At 47.2% G+C, this 20,151-nt stretch overlaps 1 protein-coding gene and 1 pseudogene across 1 annotated transcript in view; both read right to left on the reverse strand.

The window, feature by feature from the left end:
• Positions 1–8,758, reverse strand: part of LOC139028438 (neurofascin-like) — a 28,649-nt pseudogene extending 19,891 nt beyond the window's left edge.
• Positions 8,759–9,001: 243 nt separating this feature from the next.
• LOC111970714 (neurofascin-like) overlaps positions 9,002–20,151 on the reverse strand; it is a 69,048-nt gene continuing 57,898 nt past the window's right edge. The window contains 10 exon segments of the mRNA XM_070445718.1: positions 9,002–9,043; positions 9,577–9,666; positions 9,669–9,700; positions 9,958–10,105; positions 10,545–10,711; positions 16,105–16,216; positions 16,344–16,487; positions 16,697–16,834; positions 16,941–17,122; positions 17,313–17,427. Coding sequence (XP_070301819.1) covers positions 9,012–9,043; positions 9,577–9,666; positions 9,669–9,700; positions 9,958–10,105; positions 10,545–10,711; positions 16,105–16,216; positions 16,344–16,487; positions 16,697–16,834; positions 16,941–17,122; positions 17,313–17,427 — 1,160 coding nt within the window. The 3' untranslated portion in view covers positions 9,002–9,011.

Raw genomic sequence — 20,151 nt, forward strand, 5'->3', positions numbered from 1 at the left:
TTTGGTATTTTGTGCATTATAACTATGTCATTGATATAATTTGAAAATGCTGATAAATAATATAAAGTTATAAGAACTTATAAATAATATACAGTTATAAGAACTGATAAATAATATACAGTTATAAGGACAAGTTCTTCATAGTTGTGTGAGAACATCACCCCATCCCTGGGTTTCTCTCTCTAGCTCTTTCCTTTCACTATTTCCTCTTTCAAAGTACTGACTAAGATCTCTCTTAATTTCTCCCTCAACCTCACAAAATACTTTCTGAAAGGAACTTCTGTTCGAACCGGAGAGAGAAAATGAACACGGGCACAATGAAAGGCAAATTGAACAAAGGGATTTTTTAAGCAAACAGAAACTCAAAACCTCCAATCAAAGTACAATAAAAACTGGGGGTGCTATAAAATAACACAGTCATTATTTAAATGGAAATGCCACAGAATATATTATATATTTCACTCTATCTACAGCTATACAGATCATAATCTGACTTATATAGGCAATTGAACTCAGCTCTGCTGAAGCAAAATGAAATGAGAGTTTAGAGTTCCCCTCAGAAATTCCCTGGGAGTTTTATGAATAGAAATGAGAATGTTGCATGACTCACCTCCAAATAAAAGCCTCATTTCTCTACTAGAGTGAAGGGCTGTCATAAATTGGACTGGATTTCTTTAATAAAGTCAGTTTGGTATATGTCTTTGCCCCAGGATTGCCTCACAGTTCCTTTCAAAAAGCCTAGTATCTCTGCAGAGATAGACTGTCTGAAAACTGACTTCACTATTGACATTTCTTCCTAGGATGGGTTTTGAACTGTAGTTTTGATACGATAGACTTGGGTTAAATACATATGTAAAATCCTTTCAAATACTTGAGCTGGGTTTGATTTAGTTTGACTGTTGCAATGGCACAAACTCTGGTTATTTTCTTACCATCCAGAAGCTTTGACACAAACTCTGGGTCTTTTCTTATTGTCCAGCCTAAGAGCTGACACAAACTCTGGGTCTTTTCTTATTGTCCAGCCTAAGAGCTGGCACAAACTCTGGGTCTTTTCTTATTGTCCAGCCTAAGAGCTGGCACAAACTCTGGGTCTTTTCTTATTGTCCAGCCTAAGCTCTGACACAAACTGGGTGTGGATCTTACTGTCCAGTGTGAACTCTAGCTGGAACTCGCTGCTGCCGGTCGGGAAGTTGTGGTTCCAGCTGACGTTAGCGTAGTTACTGTTAGGCTTCACCGTCAGGTTCCAGATCACCCTCCCAGGAGCCATGCCTACTAGAGGGCAGGGTGGGGTCAGGGCGGGGTCAAGGGCAAGGTGGAGCAGAGAAGGGCGTGTTACAACAGCCACACACGCAGGGTTGCAATCACACAATGGTTCTAGGGCTAGGGTTAGATTTCGGGTTGCCCTATAAACAGTGGATTGTACCAGTGTTATATTTGAACACTTTTAAGGAGTGTCAACGTTGATGTCTTAACACTTCTGGTCGAGTCCACTCCACAGTTAATGCCTTAACACTTCTAGGGGTGTCCTGATTTGTAATGGAGGTGCCCAGTAGTCCAGGTATCCCCTTAATAGGAACACGGCATTGAACAGAGTTAACGGCCCACAAACACCCTCTAACTGTTCATATGTATACGTTGGATTCTCACAGCCTGAACGAACAGCGTTGAGTTAATGGTTACTTCCAATACTTTAAAGTGACTTAATTTCCTGTAACCTATCTCCAAGGAGATATGACAAGGTAATGAAGTGGTATTGGAATGCAGCCAGTTCCTCCAAATGCTTCCTTCCTGGTCAGGAGAGAGTATCCAATCAAAATGCTTCAAATGAAAGCATATTCATTTATCACTTGAATCTTGGGGAAGATATACAAATAACACAACACACCTTTAAAATGTCTCTTTAAAGGTGGCATCCATTGTCAATCTATTTTATCTATACTGCCATGGAAGAAAATGACTGAACTAAAAGTAAACAACAGGTAGGCCTACTGTATGTACCCAACACATTTTTATCTGCTTGCTTGGTGCTGGTGACCAACACAGGAGTGGTAGCAGTAGTAGAAGCAGTAGCAGTTGTGGTAGTAGTAGGAGTAGTAGTAGTAGTAGTYGTAGTAGTAGTAGTACTAATGGTTGAAGTAGCAGCGGTAGTAGTGGGAGGAGGAGGAGGAGGGACAGTTGTAGACACGGAGACGTCTGTAGGCTCGACTACAGGGCAGGGGGAAGAGAACACAGGGTTAAAGAGAAAAGCAGGAACTCACAGGTAATCACACACACCAATAGAGACAGAGAGAAAGTCAATAAAACAATGAGCAGAAAGGTGATATGGAATTTCCCAGAACCAGCACTGTTGACTGGTGCAGAAATAAGGAAAAGGCAATAGTCCAATTAACAAAAAGGGGTCAACAGAAATATACTTTTTATAGATAATTGTCCTTTTAGGCATTAGAAGTTAATAATAAAATGCATGCTTTATTGTGTGGGTAAATACAACAGTAAGGATTTATCTGGGACTAGGTAATCATAAATCATTTACTCATCACACAACCCATGATGAGGGTCTTAAAGTGGAATATCAGTGCCCCCACGTGGCCAACTGATGTTATGACACTCCTCAACTCCATCCTGGCCCAAACCAACAAACAGAGCAGGTCTTTGGTGTGTGGATTTTCTTCTAGAATAAACAGGAAGTTATGGGAAATCCATATTTAGATACCCTACTGTTATTACAAAGGAGCCTTGTTTTCTTTGGAAGCCATTTTGAAAATCATCATCACAGTATCTACAGTGAACATAGAGGGGCATACATTCTTTGTAGGACTTCTTGTTACGCTTCTTTTTACCTTGTAGTGGATGAACATCTCCATTTGGAGGATTCCACTAGAGAGCAGATTAACTCATATGCTTGTTGAAGTGCATCCCTCCCTCCTCCCTCCCCATGCATAGTTCCAAACTCCCCCAGGTCAGCCATGACAAGCAGCATGCTAGAGAGAGCCAGCCATGAGAGAAGAAGAGGAAGAAGAGTAAAATAAGGCATCGGTACAGGCAGGTGCTCAAGAACCCTTGTTGTCCAGGTAACACTCAACAGCCAGCCAGAGATCACATTGGCCGCAAGCCATGTCAAATCTAAAATCTGTGCCAATCCCAGGCTGTGTCAGTCAAAAGGCAGAGACATTGCCTTTCAGAGGGGTTGAACCCCAATATCTTACCTGTGACCCCCACCCCCCCCCCCACCCCATCACAGAGACCAGGAAGAGTAGGGGCTGGCAACGCTCACCAGCACAGAAATAAACACACACAGATAAGATGGAAGCATGACACTTTGAAAACTGAAGCGCAAGCAGCGGTGAGCGAGCAAGCCAGTGAATGAGAAGCAGAGAACGTTTGATGATGGATATTCATTCCAGGAAGAGCAGTATAAGCTTAAATCCCCCCCTCACCCCACCCCGTAAATGTACTCACATCTCCACTTAAAAATGAAAGCAAGACTCTCCCACACCCCACAGTGCATCCACGTCAATATGGGCAGACTCCATCGGCTTAGTCAGTACACAAGATCCAAGGCTTGTGACGGACAGGAAATTATGTCATGATTCAAATTGAAAAGTGTGCCATCAGGGATTGGGTTCAAAGTTCAAACCTCAGAAAGAGCAGGAAGTTGACACTGACTACACTACAGGGGATCCTGACCTGGACTTACAGTACATCAGGACCACACACAACTAGGATAGAAATACATTTCCAATTCATGTTCAACTTTGCTATATACAAGTGACTGAAAATACTGAAGGTTGAAGCAGAGACTGTGATTGTTCGAAGAGAACTCACGGTTTTACCCTTGACAGACCTCAAAGTTACCCCCTAATTTGTTTTGTTTGTTTCCTACAGCATAAAATTAATCCACCCCTTTGTGAGGATAGAAAGTGCCTGGGTCTGTACTACTGTCATCAGTAGGGGGGAGAAGAAACCCACGATATGTCCACCAGGCAAAGTAGTACGGAAATGCAAAGATGACATGGTCACTAATTTGAGCTGGTCACCATTGCTCAAAAATGGAGTGAGACAGAGTCGGAGAGGAGTAAGACAGATAGACAGACAGATGGGCTGTGCAATTCCCGTTACCTACACCTGAGTGATCAGTACCTGAGCTGAAAAAGTATTCTGTTAACACCCAGGGAGAGACAGACAGACAGACAGACAGACAGACAGACAGACAGACAGACAGACAGAGAGGAGGCGAGGGAGGGGGAGACAGGGGAGTGGGAGACATGGGGAGGGAGACAGGGGAGAGGAAGACTGGGGTAGACAGGGGAGAGGGAGACAGGGGAGACAGACAAGGGAGACAGGGGAAAGGGAGACGGCGGGGAGACAGGGGAGATGGATGGGGAGACAGGGTAGAGGGATAAGGCGGGGAAGACAGGGATCAGGGAGCGATGGGGAGACAGGGGAGAGGGAGACAGGGGAAGGGAGACAGGGGAGTGGGAGACAGGGGAGGGGAGACAGGGGAGAGGGACAGGGGAGTGGGAAGACATGGGAGGGAGACAGGGTAGACAAGGGAGAGGGAGAAGGGGGAGACAGAGACAGGGAGAGGGAGACAGGGGAGATGGAGGGGAGACAGGGGAGAGGGAGACAGGGGAAAGGGAGACAGGGGAGTGGGAGCAGGGGAGAGAGGAGAACAGGGAGTGGGAGACATGGGGAGAGGGAGACAGGTAGATAGGGGAGAGAGAGACAGGGGGGACAGAGACAAGGGAGAGGGAGACAGGGAGATGCGGGAGACAGGGGAAGGGAGATGGCGGGGAGACAGGGTAGAGGGATGAAGGCGGGAGACAGGGGAGATGGCAGGGGGATGACAAGGAGAGGAGGGGAGACAGGTTAAGGGGAGACAGGTGAGGGGGGGGGGGAGACAGGTGCGAGAGAGGGGGAGACAGAGAAGAGGGAAAAAGTAGAGACAGCTAGTGTAGGAGGGAAAAACAGAGTGGGAATCGGAGAGGCTGAGAGAGAAGACCAAAGGTTAAAAGACACTACAGAAGGTCAGCCACAGGAGAGGAAGAGAGAACAAAGAGAGAGATAAGAGGTCAGCCACAGGAGAGGAAGAGAGAAACGAGAGAGTAAGAGGTCAGCACAGGAGAGGAAGAGAGACAAAGAGAGAGATAAGAGGTCAGCCACAGGAGAGGAAGAGAGACAAAGAGAGAGTAAGAGTCAGCCACAGGAGGAAAGAGACAAAGAGAGAGATAGAGGTCAGCCACAGGAGAGGAAGAGAGACAAAGAGAGAGATAAGAGGTCAGCCACAGGAGAGGAAGAGAGACAAAGAGAGAGATAAAGGTCAGCCACGGGAGAGAAGAGAGACAAAGAGAGAGATAAGAGGTCAGCCACGGGAGAGGAGAGAGAACAAAGAGAGAGATAAGAGGTCAGCCACAGGAGAGGAAGAGAGACAAAGAGAGAGATAAGAGGTCAGCCACGGGAAAGGAAGAGAGACAAAGAGAGAGATAAGAGGTCAGCCCACAGGAGAGGAAGAGAGACAAAGAGAGAGATAAGAGGTCAGCCACAGGAGAGGAGGAGAGACAAAGAGGGGATAGAAAGAGAACATTCTGACAATTTCATCGTGGGGGACAACAATGTGTCTACATATGTGAGTATGTGTAATAGCAAAAAGGTCGAGTTGAGTGTGTGTGTGTGTGTGTGTGTGTGTGTGTGTGTGTGCGTGCGTGCGTGCGTGCGTGCGTGCGTGCGTGCGTGCGTGTGTGTGTGTGTGCATGCAGTGGTGAGGCGACTCACCTTCATTGGTGAAATGTGGAGACTCCTCAGTGTAGACCTTCCCTGCTCCCACCTCTGTGAGGGCCGCCAGATAGAACCTGTAGCGGATAGCTTGGTCTGGCAAGCGGAGTCTGTAGGCTGTCACGTTAGGGAGGAAACTCTCCATCTGCATGTGGCCCACACGTGACCCGTTCACTACAGGGACACACACACGCACACACACAACACACACAGACAGCTAGTCAGCTAATGCAGAGTGCCATCTATCAACATACCATCATCTCTTCTTAACATTAGGTTATCTCTGTTATGAGCTTAGATTCGTATCAATATTAGAAAGACCTTTCTGACCCGGTAACTTCTTGTTCAGTCTATACCACTCTGTCCAGAACTGATCACCTGTCATCAGTCATCTATCCAATCAGAAGTGCTCACCTCACTGTGTATCCAATCAGAAGGGCTCACCTGTTTGGTACTTGACTATGTAACCAAACAGAAGTCCTCACCTGTCTGGTAATTGACAGTGTAACCAATCAGAAGGGCTCACCTGCTTGATAGTTGAGTGTGTATCCAATCAGAATACCGTTAGGCTCCAGGGGTTTGTCCCACTCCAGGTGGATAGAGTCTGGACTCCTCTGGACGATCTTAAAGAACTGAGGAAGGTCTGGCACTACACACACAGGAGAGAGAGAGAGAGAGAAAGAGGGAGAAAGAGAGTGTTGAAGGGTGTAGGAGCGAGTCTGCTACGATGTAAAAACACAATTCATTTGTCTGGTGCCCTAGTTGGTGTCGTCCTTCCCTCTCCCAGTCTCACCTCCTTCCTTGGTATGGAACTCCGCATGGTTGCTAGGCGGCCCATCGTAACGACTGTTGGCGACCACCATAAACATGCGGTAGTGGCTGTATGGCTGTAGGTCTGTCAATATGCCAGTAGGCTGGGCCACGGTACTGTAGAACCCTTTAGTCTTCTTCTCTTTATTCACATGCAGACCCTTCACCATGCTGCCCTCACGCCAGTAGTACAGCTGGGAGAGAGGGCCACACACCACTGTTGTCGTCCACAGAGCTGTGTGCTTGTCGTGTTCTGTGTCTGGTGTCTGTGTCTGTGTCTGTGTCTGGTCTGTGCTGTGCCTGTGTTGTGTGTGTGCCTTGTGGTTCTGTGTGTGTGTGTTTCCTGTGTCTGTGTGTGTTGCCTGTGTTGTGTGTGTGTGGTGTGTGTGTGTGTGGTGTGTGTGTGTGTGTGTGTGTGTGTGTGTGTGTGTGTGTGTGTGTGTGTGTGTTGTGTGTGTGTGTGTTGTTGCGTGTGCGTGTGCGTGTGTGTGCGTGTGCGTGTGTTGTGTGTGCGTGTGTGTGTGTGTAGTCGTGAGAGTCCAGTCCTCACCCTGTAACTCCTTGAACACTCTCCCAGGACAGTGTTGGGGTCTACCGGGGTCCAGTGGACGTTGACCATTGGTGCTGTCAATCTTTGACACATGCAGGTCTGTAGGAGGGGCTGTAGGCTCTGTGGGAAAACACGCAGGGTAGGACATTCACCAGCATGATGATGTGAACATGTGTGTGTGTGTGTGTGAAGAGAGAGAGAATGAGAGAGCGAGAGAGCAGAGAGGAAGAGGAAGAGAGAAAGAGAGTGAGAGAAGAGAGCAAAAAATGTGGAAAAAAAGGATTATGAATAGAAAAATAATGTTGTTTCATTTGCTATATTGGTTTGGAGTGTACGTACTGTCCTCCCCAGAATACCTATATGATGTTGGACTCAGGTCCGGGTCCAAAGTCATTCCTGGCCTGCAGTTTGATCATCATAGGGAACGTAGGTCTCTGTGTCGTGGACAAATGTGCTTCGCCCCCACCGTAGTCACATTGTTCCACTCCTCCCCCGTATCCTTCCGCCTCCACCACACGAGTAGTGCAGGTTAGGGCCGTTTTTGCTCTGTGTCCAACAAGGGTGGAGTGCACAAAAATACACACTAGCCACTATAATTAGAACAACCTTGTCTTTGAGGGAATAATGACTGTTATGAAGGGAAAGGCTGAAACAGTGACAAACAGTCTCTCACTCACTCACTCACGCACTCACTCACTCACTCACTCACTCACTCACTCACTCCACTCACTCACTCACTCACTCACTCACTCACTCACTCACTCACTCACTCACTCACTCACTTCACTCACTCACTTTTCATGCTCACTCACTCTCTCTCACCTCCCAGCTGATCTCCATGTTTGTGTTCTTGGTACCCCATCCTTTCAGGCCACTAGGGATAGCATCAGGAGCTGAAACACACAGGGGCACAAAGAAAACATGATGATCTCTCTGGCTATAACATAATTCCCTCCCTCTATCTATAATAGTATTGTAGTCCTGCTACACACCCCCCCCCCACCCCCCCCCCCATCCCTCCCTCCTGCTGTGAGTGACCACAGGCTCCGCTGGTCTTGGTATCTTTGCGAGGGGCGGCTGGGCCGGCTCTTGCCCACAGAGTTGGATAGCGGATGACTCTGAACTGATAGTTGACGAAGGGAGAGAGCTGCAGGATGACAAGTTGAGGGTCTTCCGGGGTAACTAGACAGTTCTGCCACTGGCCAGGTTCCCAATGGTCCTCCTCAAACTGGCACAGGAACTCTGCAGCGAGAGAGAGATGAGGAGGTGAGCGAGAGAGAGAGAGAGAGAGGATGAGGGGGGTGAGAGAGAGAGAGAAGAGGAGAGAGAGGGGGGGGTGGAAGGTGTGACACAAGCCATGGAACAGGTTGAACGCACCTGTATATATTGTGGTTACATTGGGGAGTAGTTCCGTGTGTATTTACGTGTGACAGGCTTTGTGGTCATCTCCAGGTATCCAGGTCAGTGTACGCTGCGTGCTTCAGGGTCAGACACCTCCAGTCCATGGCGAGGGTCAATAGTCTACACACAGGAGGGCCATGGGGTTAGGTGCTACACACACACACACTCACACACCACACACACACACACACAATTACACGCCACCACCCACAAGCACGTGCACATGCTGCACAAACACAAATATGAACACACACACTCAAATGTATGCACAAACACACTGATACGTACACCACACGAATACGAACACACACACACACCACACACACACACACAAATATCCCTCTCATAGAAACATTTATGAGAAAAAAAGATGGAAAGACAGAAACAGAGACAAAGAGCAGCGCGAGGGATGGATAGAAATAGAGAGATGGAGAGAGAGGTAGAAAAGGCCACAGATGGTTACCTGCAAGGCAAGGCACTAGACTGTGAGGGATAACAGGGAGGCGTCCTCTGTGAGGGGGGCAGGGGGTAAAGCGTTAGAGGTTAGTCAGAAACATTAGTACCGTGGAGGAACCCCCATCCACTACAGTACTACAACTGGTGTATTTAACATACACTCTTAGCACTTAATCCACATTTCTCCTTGGTTGTTGTCTACTTGGGCAGCAGGCAGCCTAGTGGTAAGAGCGTTCTGAAAGGTCACGGTGGTTGAATCCCAGAGCCGACAAGGTGAAAATTATGTCGATGTGCCCTTGAGCAAGGCACTTAACCCAAATTGCTCTTTGTAAGTCCTCTGGATAAGAGTGTCTGCTGGCCCAACACTCTAACCGCTAGGCTACCTGCCATCTACTTATCCTACCTGCTGTGTAGTGTGTGTGTGTTGTGTGTGTGTGTGTGTGTGTGTGTGTGGTGTGTGTGTGTGTGTGTGTGTGTGGTGTGTGTGTGTGTGTGGTGTGTGTGTGTGTGTGTGTGTGTGTGTGTGTGTGTGTGTGTTTGTGTTGTGTGTGTGTGTGTGTGCGGGCGGTATTGTGTTTTGTGTATACCTAACACAGTAAGGCGTGCTGAGGCAGTGTCTTGGTCGATCTCTGATTTAACAGTACAGGTGTATGTTCCCTCATCCTGCTCGTGGACATCAGGATGGACAGGGAATCCTCATCCTTCTTTAACCTACAGAACCAGTCATGGAAGGAAACATATTATTACATCACTATAACATGACATTACAGAACATCACTATCACATGTTATTACACGTCAACTATAGCTATGCTCTTTCAACACCACTGTTTTTGGTGTTTTTGTACGTGCATTGGTTGTGCATTTCATCCCATGACACAGGACTCAATCAAGTTACAGTTTGAGCCTTCAAAGGCTGATGATAGAGAAAACTGTTGTTGAGTTGTTTGTGTTTTGGGGAGTCTTCACCTCCATCCACAGAGCAGGGGCTTGTCATCCTTCAGCCAGGTAACAGTGATGGGCAGGGTGAGGTCTGATTTGACCCGGCAGTCYAAACGAGCCATGGTGCCTCTGATGGCTGACTGGTGCTCTGGAGCCCTGACGATATGGGTCGGCTCTGAAACGAACCGTGAACACCACACACACAGGATACAACAGGACACACACACACACACAGAGGACAGACACGCAGGACAAACACAGGACACACACAGGACAGACATATCCGGAAAAATGAGGGGGATAGATAGGGAAGCCAAATGCCTTGTATGGAATTCCTGAACAGCTGGAGCTCAACCAATTAGATTAAGAGTGTTTTTTCTCATGATATGAGATGACATTAAGGCCACATGGGATGAATGAGTATAATAACCAGACTACAGAATATGATTGTCTCATGTGAATCTCTAAGTAGCGTCATCTGCTCTGAGAAACAACATAGGTTGATAAGGCACCAGGAAATGTTTGGCAACAACACAGGGGCTATTTGGTCTGAGAAGGAAACAGAAAAACAGAAGCATGAAGTCGTGCTGTGATGAGATTGGTTGCTGTCTAACCTTTGACCTCCAGTCGGACCTGGTTCTCCTCCTTGCCCAGGATGTTTCTGGCCACACAGGTGTATGTACCCTGGTCCTCAACCCGCGCACGCTTGATCTCTAGGCTCCCGTTGATGTAGACCCGGTATTGACCCCCGTCCAGACCACTGCCCTGACCATTCTTAAACCTACACACACACACAGAGGGGAACATATTCAGGGTAAGACTCAGGGTAAGACACACACACACACGCACATTCACAACTTTTACATTCTAAAATTTCAATTCAAGGGACTTTTTTGGCATGGCAAACATACAGTATGTTAACATTGCCAAAGCAAGTGAAATAGATAATAAACAAAAGTGAAATAAACAATACAAATTAACAGTAACCATTACACTCACAGAAGTTCCAAAAGAATAAAGATATTTCAAATGTCATATTATGTCTATATACAGTTGTGGCCAAAAGATTTGAGAATGATACACATATTAATTTTCACCAAGTCTGCTGCTTCAGTGTCTTTAAATATTTTTGTCAGATGTTACTATGGAATACTGAAGTATAATTACAAGCATTTCATAAGTGTCATATGCTTTCATTGACAATTTCATGAAGTTGATGCAAAGAGTCAATATTTGCAGTGTTGACCCTTCTTTTTCAAGACCTCTGCAATCCGCCCTGGCATGCTGTCAATTAACTTCTGGGCCACATCCTGACTGATGGCAGCCCATTCTTGCATAATCAGTGCTTGGAGTTTGTCAGAATCTGTGGGTTTTTGTTTGTCCACCTGCCTCTTGAGGAATGACCACAAGTTCTCAATGGGATTAAGGTCTGGGGTGTTTCCTGGCCATGGACCCAAAATATTGATGTTTTGTTCCCCGAGCCACTTACAGTGGGGCAAAAAAGTATTTAGTCAGCCACCAATTGTGCAAGATGAGAGAGGCCTGTAATTGTCATCATAWGMACACTTCAACTATGACAGACAAAATGAGAAAAAAAATCCAGAAAATCACATTGTAGGATTTTTTATGAATTTATTTGCAAATTATGGTGGAAAATAAGTATTTGGTCACCTACAAACAAGCAAGATTTCTGGCTCTCGCAGACCTGTTACTTCTTCTTTAAGAGGCTCCTCTGTCCTCCACTCGTTACCTGTATTAATGGCACCTGTTTGAACTTGTTATCAGTATAAAAGACACCTGTCCACAACCCCTCAAAACAGTCACACTTCCAAACTCACTATGGCCAAGACCAAAGAGCTGTCAAAAGACACCAGAAACAAAATTGTAGACCTGCACCAGGCTGGGAAAACTGAATCTGCAATAGGTTAAGCAGCTTGGTTTGAAGAAATCAACTGTGGGAGCAATTATTAGGAAATGGAAGACATACAAGACCATGATAATCTCCCTCGATCTGGGCTCCACGCAAGATCTCACCCCCGTGGGGCAAAATGATCACAAGAACGGTGAGGCAAAAATCCCAGAACCACACGGGGGGACCCTAGTGAATGACCTGCAGAGAGCTGGGACCAAAGTAACAAAGCCTACCATCAGTAACAACCTACGCCGCCAGGTACTCAAATCCTGCAGTGCCAGACGTGTCCCCCTGCTTAAGCCAGTACATGTCCAGGCCGCGTCTGAAGTTTGCTAGAGAGCATTGGATGATCCAGAAGAAGATTGGGAGAATGTCATATGGTCAGATGAAACCAAAATATAACTTTTTGGTAAAAACTCAACGCGTCGTGTTTGGAGGACAAAGAATGCTGAGTTGCATCCAAAGAACACCATACCTACTGTGAACATGGGGGTGGAAACATCATGCTTTGGGGCTGTTTTTCTGCAAAGGGACAGGACGACTGACGTGTAAAGGAAAGAATGAATGGGGCCATGTATTTCGTGAGATTTTGAGTGAAAACCTCCTTCCATCAGCAAGGGCATTGAAGATGAAACGTGGTTGGGTCTTTCAGCATGACAATGATCCCAAACACACCGCCCGGGCAACGAAGTAGTGGCTTCGTAAGAAGCATTTCAAGGTCCTGGAGTGGCCTAGCCAGTCTCCAGATCTCAACCCCATAGAAAATCTTTGGAGGGAGTTGAAAGTCCGTGTTGCCCAGCAACAGCCCCAAAAACATCACTGCTCTAGAGGAGATCTGCATGGAGGAATGGGCCAAAATACCAGCAACAGTGTGTGAAAACCTTGTGAATACTTACAGAAAACGTTTGACCTCTGTCATTGCCAACAAAGGGTATATAACAAAGTATAGAGATACACTTTTGTTATTGACCAAATACTTATTTTCCACCATAATTTGCAAATAAATTCATTTTTCAGGATTTTCTTTTCTCATTTTGTCTGTCATAGTTGAAGTGTACCTATGATGAAAATTACAGGCCTCTCTCATCTTTTTAAGTGGGAGAACTTGCACAATTGGTGGCTGACTAAATACTTTTTTGCCCCACTGTAGTTATCACTTTGCCTTATGGCAAGGTGCTCCATCATGGCAAGGTGCTCCATCATGGCAAGGTGCTCCATCATGGCAAGGTGCTCCATCATGCTGGAAAAGGCATTGTTCGTCACCAAACTGTTCCTGGATGGTTGGGAGAAGTTGCTCTCGGAGTAAGTGTTGGTAACATTCTTTATTCATGGCTGTGTTCTTAGGCAAAACTGTGAGTGAGCCCACTCCCTTGGCTGAGAAGCAACCCACACATGAATGGTCTCAGGATGCTTTACTGTTGGCATGACACAGGACTGATGGTAGCACTCACCTTGTCTTCTCCGGACCAGCTTTTTTCCGGATGCCCCAAACAATCGGAAAGGGGATTCATCAGAGAAAATTACTTGACCCCAATCCTCAGGAGTCCAATTTCTGTACTTTTTGCAGAATATCAGTCTGTCCCAGATGTTTATCCTGGAGAGAAGTGGCTTCTTTGCTGCCCTTCTTGACACCAGGCCATCCTCCAAAAGTCTTCGCCTCACTGTGCGTGSAGATGCACTCACACCTGCCTGCTGCCATTCCTGAGCAAGCTCTGTACTGGTGGTGCCCCGATCCCGCAGCTGAATCAACTTTAGGAGACGGTCCTGGCACTTGCTGGATCTTCTTGGGTGCCCTGAAGCATTCTTCACAACAATTGAACCGCTCTCCTTGAAGTTCTTGATGATCCGATAAATGGTTGATTTAGGTGCAATCTTACTGGCAGCAATATCCTTGCCTGTGAAGCCCTTCTTTTGCAAAGCAATGATGACGGCACGTGTTTCCTTGCAGGTAACCATGGTTGACAGAGTGATCTCCAGCCTTGTCCTCGTCAACACTCACACCTGTGTTAACGAGAGAATCACTGACATGGTGTCAGCTGGTCCTTTTGTGGCAGGGATGAAATGCAGTGAAAATGTTTTTGGGGATTCAGTTCATTTGTATGGTAAAGAGGGACTTTGCAATTAATTGCAATTCATCTGATCACTCTTCATAACTTTCTGGAGTATATGCAAATTGCCATCATACAAACTGAGGCAGCAGACTTTGTGAAAATTAATAGTTGTGTCATTCTCAAAACTTTTGGCCACGACTGTACAGTGCTGTAACGATGTGCAAATAGTTAAAGTACAAATGGGAAAATAAATAAACATAAATATGGGTTGTATTTACAATGGTGTTTGTTTTTCACTGGTCATAAATATTTCTGCTGTGATTGCACACTGTGGTATTCACCCAGTAGATATGGGAGTTTATCAAAATTGATTTGTTTTCAAAATCTTTGTGGATCTGTGTAGTCTGAGGGAAATATGTGTCTTTAATATGGTCATACATTTGGCAGGAGGTTAGAAAGTGCAGCTCAGTTTCCACCTCATTTTGTGGGCAGTGTGCACATAYCCTGTCTTATCTTGGGAGCCTGGTCTGCCTACGGCGGCCTTTCTCAATAGCAAGGCTATGCTCACTGAGTCAAAGCTTTCCTTAAGTTTGGGTCAGTCACAGTGGTCAGGTATTCGGTCACTGTGTACTCTCTGTTTAGGGCCAAATAGCATTTTAGTTTGCTCAGTTTATTTGTTAATTCTTTCCAATGTGTCAAGTAATATATTTTTGTTTTCTCATGATTTGGATGGGTCTAATTGTGTTGCAGTCCTGGGGCTCTGTTTGCTTTTGTGAACAGAGCCCCAGGACCAGCTTGCAGAGTCTCAATTTGGTGTTTGTCCCATTTTGTGAATTCTTGGTTGGTGAGCGGACCACAACCATAAAGGGCAATGCGTTCTATAACTGATTCAAGTATTTTTAGCCAGATCCTAATTGGTATGTTGAATTGTATGTTCCTTTTGATGGCATAYAAGGACCTTCTTTCCTTGTCTCTCAGATCGTTCACAGCTTTGTGGAAGTTACCTGTGGCTCTGATGTTTAGGCCGAGGTACTGTATATATAGTTTTTGTGTGCTCTAGGGCAACGTTGTCTAGATGGAATTCGTATTGGTGGTCCTGGCGACTGGACCTTTTTTGTCTTACTGAGATTTACTGTCAGGGCCCAAGTATTACAGAATATTTGCAGAATATCTAGGTGCTGCTGTAGGCCCTCCTTGGTTGGGGACAGAAGCACCAGATCATCAGCAAACAGTAGACATTTGACTTCAGATTCTAGTAGGGTGAGGCCAGGTACTGCAGACTGTTCTCGTGCCCACGCCAATTCGTTGAAATATATGTTGAAGAGGGTGGGGCTCAAGCTGCCTCCCTATCTCACCTCACGGCCCCGTGAATTTTAACCGCACATTCATTGTTTGTGTACATTGATTTTATAATGTCTTGTGTTTTTCCCCCAACACCACTTTCCATCAATGTGTATAGCAGACTCGCATGCCAAATTGAGTCAAAGGCTTTTTTGAAATCAGCAAAGCATGAGAATACTTTGCCTTTGTTTTGTTTTGTTTGTTTGTCAATTAGGGTGTGCATGGTGAATACGTGGTCTGTCGTATGGTAATTTGGTAAAAAGCCAATTTGACAATTGCTCAGTATATTGTTTTCACTGAYGAAATGTACAAGTCTGCTGTTAATGATAATGCAGAGGATTTTCCCAAGGTTACTGTTGACGCATACGCCAAGGTAGTTATTGGGTCAAATGTGTCTCCACTTTTGTGGATTGGGGTGATCAGTCCTTGGTTCCAAATATTGGGGAAGATGCCAGAGCTAAGGATGATGTTAAAGTGTTTAAGTATAGCCAATTGGAATTTGTTGTCTTTATATTTGATCATTTCATTGAGGATACCATCAACATCGCAGGCCTTTCTGGGTTGGAGGGTTTGTATTTTGTCCTGTAGTTCCTTCAATGTAATTGGAGAATCCAGTGGGTTCTGGTAGTCTTTAATAGTTGATTCTATGACTTGTATTTGATCATGTATATGTTTTTGCTGTTTGTTCTTTGTTCTTTGTTGTAGGGCCAAAAATATTGGAGAAGTGGTTTACCCATACATCTCCATATATTCTCTATCTGGGTCTATCTTTACATACTCATCAGTATATGTATTTTAGGTTTTGTGTGGACCACAGGAAGAGTAGCTGTTGCACGACAGCTAATGGGGATCCAAATAAAGTAAACTCACCAACGTAGCTCAGGAAGTGGCGAGCCAAAGAAGGGACAGTCCAGGAAGGTTCTGTTGTTCTCTATCACCTTTATTAGCTGGTTCTTAGCACCAAGCATCCTGGGAGCCATGTCTAGAGAGAGAAAGAGAGCAAGAGAGAGAGACACAATTGACATATTTAGTCCTATTTCATTATAGCTTCATCACTCATCATCATAATCACCATCTTCATCACCACCAACACCACTCCCTCTCTTTACCCAGTATGCTGACGAAAGCGTTGGCCAGCAGGTAACCATGGTGATTGGAGGCGTTACATTGGTACACAGCGCTGCTGCCGATCTGAACAGAGTGAAAGATGATGGTGTCACCTACCACCGATCTGCTGGGGTTGGGCAGGGAGCCTGGGAGATGGGGAGAGAGGTAGAGGGCAGAGGGAGAGAAAGGGGGGAGAGAAGATAGAAGAGAAAGAATAGAGGGATATAAATGTAAATAGTGAAAACTGGTTGGCAATAGAAATGCTGATTTGAGTTTGTTTATCCTGATGGTACTCTATGTCCATTAGAACACAGCAGGGTGATGATTGATGTTGAATGGGTTGTGAAGGACTCACTATCGCTCTCCATAGGCTCTCCGTTGACCAGCCACTGGATGAGTGGTTTGGGGTTCCCATTGGCCCGACACACCAGACGACTGTTCTCATCCGGTGCTAACACCAGGTTGAACGGCTTGTCCAGCCAATAGGGAGACGCTGTTGGGTTCAAGAGATGCCGTTGGTCAGAAGGTCAACCACAAAGATCAACATACAGACACACACACGCGAGCACAAACACACAAAACACCTCCTCTGTGTATACCTTTAACCTGGACGTAGATGGAGTGTCGGATGCTTCCTATCTGATTGTTGGCCATACACATGTACTCCCCTGCGTCCTCCTCTGACACGCTGTCAATACGCAGAGTCTTATTGAAGTTGTCTAGCTTCACCTTCTGGTTCAGGTCTCCTCCCTTCTTAAACCACTTTATACTGGGGGTGGGACTGACAGAGGGATAGGGAGAGAGTGGGTGAGGGGGGAAAAGGGAAAGGGGGAGTGAGATTGGGTGTTATTTTTCTTGAGAAAGGTATGTATGTATGTGTGTGTGTGCGTGTGTGCGTGCGTGCGCACGTGCGAGTGTGTGTGTGTGTGTGTGTGACTGCGTGCGTGTGCATGAGTATTTCAGCCACTCACACTCCGGCAGCGATACACTCCAGCTGTAGTTTTTGTCCTCTCAGCACCATCATCCTTGAGCTGTCAGTCCCCGTGGGGGAGAGGAAGTTAGGGGGGGTCTCTGCTACCTTACGACCTGGGGACAGGAGAGGAAGTTAGGGGGGGTCTCTGCTACCTTACGACCTGGGGACAGGAGAGGAAGTTAGGGGGGTCTCTGCTACCTTACGATACCTGGGGACAGGAGAGGAAGTTTATGAGGGGTCTCGTGCTACACTTACGACTGGGGACAGAAGAGGAAGTTAGGGGGGGTCTCTGCTACCCTTTACGACCTTGGGGGAACAGGAGAGGGAAGTTAGGGGGGTCTCTGCTACTTTAAGACCTGGCGGACAGGAAGAGAAAGTATAGGGGGGTTCTGCTGACCTTACGACCCTGGGGACAGGAGAGGAAAGTTAGGGGGTCTCTGGCTCCATTAACGACCTGGGGAAGGAGAGGAGTTAGGAGGGTGTCGGCGTCTTGCTACCTACGACCAATGGGGACAGGGAAGAGGAAGTTAGGGGTCTGCTCCATTACGACCTGGGACATGGAGAGGAGTTAGGGGGGTCTCTCTACCCTTACGACCTGGGACAAGAGAGGAAGTTAGGGGGTCTCTGCTACCTTACGACCTGGGGACAGGAGAGGAAGTTAGGGGGGTCTCTGCTACCTACGACCTGGGGACAGGAGAAGGAAGTTTTAGGGGGGGTCCTCTGCTACCTTACGACTGGGGACAGAGAGAGGAAGTTAGGGGGGTTCTGCTAACCTTCCGACTGGGGAACAGGAGAGGGTTAGGGGTCTCTGCTACCTTACGACCTGGGGACAGGAGAGGAAGTTAGGGGGGTCTGCCTAACCTTAGACTGGGGACAGGCAAGGAGTTTTAGGGGGTGTCTCTTTGGCTAATCCGATAAATTTACGACCTGGGGAGCAGGAGAGGAAGTTAGGGCGGGGTCTCTGCTAACCCTTGCGACCTTGGGACAAGGAGAGGAATTAGGGGGGTCTCTGCTTACCTTACGATCCTGGGTGACAGGAGAGGAGAGGAAGTTAGGGGGAGGGGGGTCTTGTACCATTTACCGACCTGGGGACAGGAGAGGAAGTTAAGGGTCTCTGCTAACCTTACATACCTGGGGACAGAGAGGAAGTTTAGGGGGGGGGGTCTGCTAACCTTACGACCTGGGGACATGGAGGAGAGAAGTTAAGGGGGGTCTCTGCTAACCGATTTAACAACCTGGGGACAGGAGAGGGAGTTTAGGGGGATTCTCCTGCTACCACTTAAGACCTGGGGAACAGGAGATGTGAAGGTTTAACACACAAACCACCAATGATCACACCCACACTAATATCGAGACACATTCACACTTCATCCAAATTCCGCAATCAAACACAATCAATGAGTTTAATGTGGGTTAATCAAAACTCACTTCGACACCATAAAGTGTACAAGTGTCACGTTCTGAAAACCTTAGTTTTCCTTTTATGTCTTATTTTTAGGTTGGGATGATCCAGAGCCATGAGTTGGGTGGGTTTACATCCTATGTTTGTTTTTCTATGTTTTGAATATCTGTTGTTCTATTTCTATGTGTATTTGGCCAGTAGAGTATTGGTTCCTATCCAGATCAGAGGCAGGTGTCAGTCGTTGTCTCTGATTGGGAGCCATATTTAGGTAGCCTGTTTTCCTTTGTGTTTTGTGGGTGGTTGTTTCCTGTGTCTGTACCATACGGGACTGTTTCGATTTTCGTTTGTTCTTTCACTTTGTTATTTTGCATTTTTGTAGTGTTCAGTTTTACATATTAAAATGGACACTTACCACGCTGCAAATTGGTCCTATATCTCTTACTCCTCGTCAGAAGAAGAGGAAAGTCGTTACAGAATCACCCACCAACCAAGGACCAAGCAGCGTGGTAAACGGCAGCAGCGAGTTCTGGAATCCTGGACATGGGAGGACATTTTGGACGGAAAAGGACCCTGMGCACAGGCTGGGGAATATCGCCGCCCCAAGGCAGAGCTGGAGGCAGCAAAAGCTGAGCGGCGGCGATATGAGGAGATAGCACGGCAGCGCGACAGGCACGAGAGGCAGCCCCAAAATTTTTGGGGGCGGGGGCACACGGGGAGTGTGGCGGAGTCAGGTTGGAAACCTGAGCCCACTCCTCGTGCTTATTGTAAGCAGCGCGTTACTGGTCAAGCACCATGTTATGCGGTTAAACGCACGGTGTCGCCAGTACGCGCCCATAGCCCGGTGCGCTATAGGACAGCCCCCCGAAAGTGTAATGCGAGTGTGGGCATCCAGCCAGGGCGTATTGTGCCGGCTCAGCGTGTCTGGTCTCCGGTACGCCGTTTCGGTCCAGGGTATCCTGCGCCAGCTCTGCGTGCTGTGTCTCCGGGGCGCTGGGAGGGTGCAGTGCGTCCTATGCCTGCGCTCCGCTCGTGCCGGGCGAATGTGGGAATTGAGCCTAAGGGAGAGGTGCGCGTAATATGCACCAGATCTCCAGTGCTCACCCACAGCCCGGTTCAACCTGTGCCTGCACTCTGGAGGGTCCGGGCTAGAGTAGTCATCCAGCCTGGGGGAGTGGTGCCAAGGCTGCTCACCAGAGCTCCTGTGCTCCCCCACAGCCCGGTCCTTCCGGTGCCTCCTCCAAGCACCAGGCTTCCTGTAGGTCTCCCCAGCCTGGTGGGTCCTGTGGCAGCCCCACGCACCAGGCTGTCTCTCCGTCTCCTCCCTCCAGGTTCTCTCGTCTGTCCTGAGCCGCCCGTCTGTCCTGAGCCGCCCATCTGTCCTGAGCCGCCTGAGCCGCCCGTCTGTCCTGAGCCGCCTGTCTGTCCTGAGCCGCCC

Source organism: Salvelinus sp. IW2-2015, linkage group LG11 (genome assembly GCF_002910315.2).
Source record: "Salvelinus sp. IW2-2015 linkage group LG11, ASM291031v2, whole genome shotgun sequence".
Lineage (NCBI taxonomy): Eukaryota > Metazoa > Chordata > Actinopteri > Salmoniformes > Salmonidae > Salvelinus > Salvelinus sp. IW2-2015.